Below are 7,390 nucleotides of genomic sequence, written 5' to 3' on the forward strand. Positions count from 1 at the left end.
CCCCTCCCATTCCTCAGACGACATGTCCATCCTGGGCCTCCTGCAGTGCCACAACGATGCCACCCGAAGGTTGCAGGAACAGCAACTCATATTCCGCTTGGGAACCCTGCAGCCCAATGGTATCAATGTGGATTTCACAAGTTTCAAAATCTCCCCTCCCCCTACCGCATCCCAAAACCAGTCCAGCTCGTCCCTGCCTCCCTAACCTGTTCTTCCTCCCACCTATCCCCTCCTCCCACCTCAAGCCGCACCTCCATCTCCTACCGACCAACCTCATCCCGCCCCCTTGACCTGTCCGTCCTCCCTGGACTGACCTATCCCCTTCCTAACTCCCTACTCTACACTCACCTTTACTGGCTCCATCCCCGCCTCTTCGACCTGTTTGTTTCCTCTCCACCTATCCTCTCCTCTATCCCTCTTCTATCCGCCTCCCACTCTCTCCCTATTTATTTCAAAACCCCCTTCCCCTCCCCCTTTTCTGATGAAGGGTCTAGGCCCGAAACGTCAGCCTCTCTGCTCCTATGATGCTGCTTGGCCTGCTGTGTTCATCCAGCCCTGCACCTTGTTGTCTCTGTCATTCTTTCCATGTTGGTTTCAGTTTTCTCATCCAAGTCAAATTTCCTGATCTAAGATGTTATTTTCAAAAATGATTGAATGTGAGATTCAACACTGGGTTTGTCAGAATTGATTAAAGTTTATAACTTACTCTCCAAGTTTGGCCCAGATTGCCAAGGCTACTCGTAGAATCACCTCAGAGCCTTCAAAGAACACAGAATCCCAGATTCGTAGCACAGTATGATTAGGAAGGCATGTTGCAAACAAAGTTAGGAACCACTGCATGGTGAACACATTGGTCAGGGGAGGCTCGTAATTACCTATCAAAAAAATTATGGTTAGAACTGAAAAATTTCCATTTAACACAGTTAAGGTAGTGTTTTAATTCCTGAATTGAGCACTGAGAGATGAATAATTTTCTATTTTCTATGGTGATAATATTTTTTAAAACTTTTACAGAGTCATGGAGTCATATAGCATGGAAACAGACCCTTTGGTCCAACCAGTCCATGCCAACCATAATACCAAACTAAACTGGTCTCACCTTTCTGCACTTAGCCCATATCCCTCCATACATTTTTTATTGTTTTACTTATCCAAATGTCTTTTAAATGTTCTAATTGTACCCACATCCACCACTTCCACAGGAAGTTCATTCCACACATGAACCAGTCTTTGTGTAAAAAAGTTGCCCCCCATGTCTTTTTTAAATCTTTCTCCTTTCACCTTAAAAAATATGACCCCTACTCTTGAAATCCCCAAACCTAGAGAAAAGACACCTGCCACTCACCTTAACTATACCCCTCACAATTTTGTAAATTTCTGTAAGGTCACCTCTCAATTTCCTACACTCCAGTGAAAGAAGTCCCAGCATACCCACCCTCTCCCTATAACTCAAACCTTTCATTCCCGGCAATATCCTGGTAAATCTTTTCTGAACCCTCTCTAGCTTACTAATATCCTTCCTATATCAGGGTGACCAGAACTGGACACAGCACTACAAAACAAACTCACCAAAGTCTTGTACAACCTCAACATGACATCCCAACTCCTTTACTCAAAGCTCCAAGCAATGAAAGCAAGTGTGCTAAATGCATTCTTAACCATCATTCCTACCTGTGACGTGAACTTCAAAGAATTATGTACATGAACTCCTAGGTCTCTCTGTTCAACAGCACTAACCAAGACTTTACTTTTAATTGTATAAGTCCTGCCCTTGTTTGTTTTACCAAAATGCAAATACCTCACATTTATCCAAATCAAATGCCATCTGCCACTCCTCAGCCCACTGACCCAATTGATCTCTTTGTGGTCTTAGATATCTTTCTTCACTGTCCACTATACCACCAATTTTGGTGTCATCTGCAAACGTACTAACCATGTCTTCTATATTGTCATCAATTTAATAAATCAAAAACATTGCAAACATTCCTTCATAGCCCAGAAACACTAAAGCTGGTATTAAAACCTGTGTACTTAATTTTTTAAACTCTAACGAAAATCAGGAACCTAAATTTAGCTTTAAAAAGTACTCAATCAGCATCTCTTCAAATAATTCAATTTAAAATAGCATAAAATTAATATTTTTTGTTCTGAATTTTGTTTTTTTTTTAAAAGACGTTTCCACCGACAAATTTTGAGCTGAAAAATTCAATATCACAGAGAAAACTACCATTCATCATAATGTGTTTCAGTTCCCTCTTAACTCCTCCACGTCTGTTCATCTTATAGGACTGGATTCTACTGCTGCAAATTGGGCAGGTTGCACTCATTCACCTATGTAAAACATGGCACAGTGATATCGGGTTGTCAATCCAATATCATCCCACCTGTCTCCGGGGGTAGGGACATAAATCACGGGCACTGGTGCCGCTCCTGTCCCAGGACCTGGTTCCTGACTCAGGCACAGCGGGCCCTTAGAGCCCCAGGTCCTGGTTCTTGGGCCCTCATGTACCCTATGTCCCATACCCTGCCTGTGTTCAATACCACAGAAGGCAGGCAGGTGCTGAAATCGGAAGCCTATCTACTCCACTGAAAAGAAACAAGTATTAAGCCATTGGGTTTGTTAAAAAACTAATCAACCGTAACTTTTCACTGTCCACTCAATGTATTTTGTAAGTTGCATGGAAGAGACTTGGAGGTGAATGATGCCAAATATTACAATCTTAACTGATGTTATTACTGGACAAGTCAGATCCCAGGCTGAAACGTGGCTCGAGAGATCATATTCTTTTCATTTTAAGCTGGTGGTTTACCACGGAAACGCAAACATGCAATGCTGCAAATTCGCATCCAGCAACAAAACTTAAATTTATTTCATAAAAGAAATGAAAATAAAATTTAATAAACCAGAATATTACAATTTGGAAACACACAGTAAAGTACAATCCAATCAATCCCAACAATACTCCTTTACAATACTCATACTTGAGAGACTTTCCTTCTCTCTCACATTTATAGAGCATAATTAAACTGTGGTCTGAAATCCCCATCTTGAGAATTTTCCCTGCTGCCTCCATACAACTATACTTAGATTTTTATTGCTTCAAGTAAACTCCTCAGGGTTTAACTACAAACACTTCTTGCAAATTTTAAACCAAACTCCTTTTTTTTAAAAAACAGCCCTTAGCTACCTCTCTTTCTCAGGTGCAACTGTTTCACATATTCAGTTTAAGTCAAGGCTTCTGCAAACTAAATTTTGTTCTTAGTCACAAATTTCCATAATTGTATGTATGGCAAACCACCTCATTAAAACAAATCTTTGGGTGTTTCCCCTAAACACCACACTGAAAACAAAATTCAGATCTTTTATGTGACAAATTACCATGGCTACAAAATTCTGAAATCCAAAGATAAGTCATATATTTTTAAAAATCACATACCTTACGTCACACGTGGGAAGTAAGAAGAAATGGCACAATGATGACGATAAGGCCCAAAATCAGGATTGATACAAAGTCTGTTGCTGAAGCGGAGACTTTTATTTGCTCAGCTTCTATTAACTGACTTAAAATTAAAGCAAGTTTGAGAGGGACGGGGCTCATTAAGTTGGTGGCTGGAACTAACTTTGGCCATGATGTAACCCCTCTCGCTCCTGATGTCTCACTCTTGACAGCCAATTGGCTCAGAGTACCCTTTCACTACATTAGTTGGCTAGCATTCCTGACAACCAGTCACTAAATGGCAGGCCAACATACTGGAACTGCGTGGCTTTGTGTATGGTGGACTGCTCCCTGTTCTGCTTCTCTTTACCCAGCAGAAGCCATTAAACGCAGAAGGAATGTTTTTAAAATAAACTTAAAATTAAGAAAGTCTTCATCAATATTTCAATGCATTCAATGGTGACCTGGATAAGCATGAGGGAAAAAGGAGTAGAAGAGATGTTGGCCTGGTTAGTTGAATCAAAGTCAGAGGAGGCTTGTGTAGAACATTAACACCTACATGGACCAATTGTAGGTGTGAATGCTATGCTATTTGATGTATATCAGCACATTCCACAGCTAATTTGTTCGTGCCCAAAAAATATTTCATTTGCAGCGTAGGCCTGGGTTCAAGTCCCACCTATTCCAGAAGTATGTAGTAACATCTCTGAATAGGTTTGTCAGAAATTACCCAGAATTCTTTCTCAAAATTTAGACATGAAAAACAAGAAGCAGCAAGCACAATGGAGAGAGAAAACTAGCTCTTAAAATAAATTAAATCTATTAAAATTGAAAGAAATATACCTGCACTTTCCTTATTGGCACCTTTCTGAAGATTATCAAGATACTGGGAAAGTTCAGGTAATTTTATCCGCAGAAGATCTCGAAAAACAGCCATATCGACTGATAACGCACGTAAATTATTGGCAAAATAGCTCTCAGGGAGTACTTTGTCAATTAAGTAAATCATAACCTATATATTAAAAGGAGACAAAAGCAAGCAGGGTAATACGTATTAATCTACTAAGTCTATATAACACATCTACTACTTCCATATAACACATCTCAGCGTTGCTTTCTTATGTAAAGTTCATCATCTATTGTAAGCACAATTAATAACTAGAGAACGAATGGTCTGGAATTTAATAAAAGAGCACACCATCATTCTTCTGCAAAATTATGTAACACTATTGCAATACGTGGCTGTATGCATAAAACTCCAAGTCTGAATTTATAACACAACGGAAAAATAAAACAGAAAATGAACATGCAATTATCAATAAAACTGAAAGACCTAGGAAACAAGTATCCGACAAAGTTTAGTCACTGCATTGTTACTGGAGTGTCAATAAATATGTACTAAAAAGTCACAGAAAAAGAAGTGCGAGCTCTTAACCTGGAGATAAAACAAAAAATCTATCAAATCCTTGACATGTCTCTGCGACATAATCAGATAAATATGCACTAAGAAGACTTCAGCACCAATTCTGTTCAATGCAAACACAGTTCCAAAAGATATGATGAAACACCATATAAATGCTAGATTGTTACTGTTCTTAAACTTGATTAGCTCGTTCTACTTCACTGCATTTACCTTCAGTGCATCTCCTTCATTCCCTTCCACCACTTCCAGTATGAGTGCAGCAAGTACATTGAAACCTTGGCAATAGCCTACAAATTTGTTCCAACGAGCATACGCAAGAAGAACTCGCTTCAGCATCACACGATCCTGCTCAGCCTCCTGCCCACAGTAAGAACTGCAACCTGTTCTGTGAAGATCCTTGAAACAAATAATTCTTCGTTAATTAACAAACAATAAACTGCATGTTTATCTGCATTCCAAACCTCCTCCTTGAAAGGTTTAAACAATGATCAGTTTATGAGTCTTGATTCGTCATTGCACAGTAATGTTAATAAATTCAGCAGAGATTTTGTAAATAAATGCATCTTCAGCTTCTTGCAATCCCTGTAGAGATATTAACTTTAAACAGGATATTTAAATTCCCAGTGACCAACTTATAGAATACTCACAGCAAAGTTTCCAGTTTAAAGACTTTTACTTTAACAAATAAACTAAAAGCAACATTGACCAAACAATACCTGCTAGACAAATCGTACTCTAGCCTATAAAAAAAACTTCTCTGTTTTTAACATAGATAAAAACTTCACACCACAGCTTTACTTCATTTCCCATTCTTTGCACAATTGTATTTTTCACGGGAACTGACACTACTCCTCGTTCCAATAGGTTTTGACTGCTCACTGGTTGGATATTAAGGAAGACATTAAAGTTTCCAAAATTGTTATCTGATGAGTCTATAGTAGGATATTGGCCAGAGGATCCTGGCAAAAGTCAGCTTGAAATTACAGATGTGGTGCTTAGGATGCAATTGTGACTTTACAATTTATATACGACTATACTCTTATCATTTAATTTCACTGGGGATATCAACCTTGTTTTATCAGGAGAAGTGACTACAGTTTTGGTCATCATTTTTATTTGCATACTCAGGAAATTAATTTCTAAGGAGCCTCAGTAGAATGTTTGCTATCAAATGTGATTTACACAAGCTCCATTTGTGAAGTAAATAGATGTTGCCGAAATTTTGTCTTAAGGCCCAGCTCTCTACCAAATTATGGCTGAACATACTGGACACACTTGAGTCAATAGATACCTGACCCGTGGCTTTATCTAGATCACAGCCAGTGACAGAAGTCCTGGGGTCCATGCTTTTCCTGGGCTTGACCCTTTCCTAAGAACAGCAGCACTGCCTCCTGTCCCAAGCACAGCAGCTTCACCCCTGACCAATGCACAGTAGTCCTGTCCCTGTCCTGAGCCCTGGGTATCAGTTAATGGATCTTGATGTATTCTACTGTCCTGAGTCTAGACATAAAACTTCAGTTAAGGAGCTAGCTGCTGTGAGATAAAGAGAGGTTTGAGACATGATATGAGTCAGAAAATGGTGCACAGATAGAGAGGGGTGATATAATCAAAGTCATCAATCCTCCAGAACCTTGATACACCAATCTATTGGTATTCTCAAGGATAGGCCAAGAAGCGTTCTGCAATGGACGTCCCAAGGATCTCCTTGTCACTGCCATTTGTTGCAAACCTCATAGCTTTGTCACTGAAAAGAATTAATGAATCTGGCAACTTGTGAAGAAGTCAAGGTGCTGAAGCAGCATGAAGAACAAGGGAAAGGAGACGATGAATAGAGGCAAGACCTATTTATCCTTCCACTTGCAAGCTCTTCAACAAAACTCAACAAGCAGGGATAAGATAACCAAACCTTATTTCTCAACACTATCGGTCCCTCCCAAATATTCTTGATTCTGTCCGTCTTCCATAGGACTGCAGTTAAGGCCAAAAGATGTAGGAACAGAGGTAGGCCATTCAACCTATTGAGCTTCCTCCAACGTTCAATGAAAGATGGCTGATCTGATAATCATAGAGTCACTACAGTGCGGAGAGAGCCCATTTAGCCTTCCGAAGAACGTCCCATCCTATCCCTGTAACTCCCCATTTACCATATTTAATCCACCTGGCCTGCACACTACGGCACAATTTAGCATGGCCGATCCACCTAACCTGTACATCTTTGTACTGTGGAAGGAAACAGCAGCACCTGGAGGAAATCCACATAGACACTGGGAGAACGTACAAACTCCACACAGACAGTCATCCATGATGAAGTCAAGCCCAGATCCCTGGCACTGTGAGACAGCAGTACTAACCACTGTGCCGCCTGTCCTCAGCTCCACTTCTATGTCTTCTCCCTCGAACCCTTGACTCCCTTATTGATTAAAAATTTGTACATGTCAGCCTTGAATATACTTAATGACCCTGATTCTACAGCCTTCTGTGATAAAGAATTGCACAGATTCACTACCTGCTGAGAGGAGAAATTCCTGCT

General features: G+C 40.0%; 1 protein-coding gene across 1 annotated transcript in view; it reads right to left on the reverse strand.

Annotated features, from left to right (window-relative positions):
- tbc1d30 (TBC1 domain family, member 30) overlaps positions 1-7,390 on the reverse strand; it is a 67,079-nt gene that overhangs the window by 24,691 nt on the left and 34,998 nt on the right. The window contains exons 6-8 of the mRNA XM_048607913.1: positions 5,071-5,256; positions 4,281-4,449; positions 707-875 (exon numbers count right to left, since the gene is read on the reverse strand). Coding sequence (XP_048463870.1) covers positions 707-875; positions 4,281-4,449; positions 5,071-5,256 — 524 coding nt within the window. The remainder of the gene's footprint in view (positions 1-706; positions 876-4,280; positions 4,450-5,070; positions 5,257-7,390) is intronic.

The sequence above is a fragment of the Rhincodon typus genome, chromosome 18 (assembly GCF_021869965.1).
Source record: "Rhincodon typus isolate 14 chromosome 18, sRhiTyp1.1, whole genome shotgun sequence".
NCBI classification, from domain to species: domain Eukaryota; kingdom Metazoa; phylum Chordata; class Chondrichthyes; order Orectolobiformes; family Rhincodontidae; genus Rhincodon; species Rhincodon typus.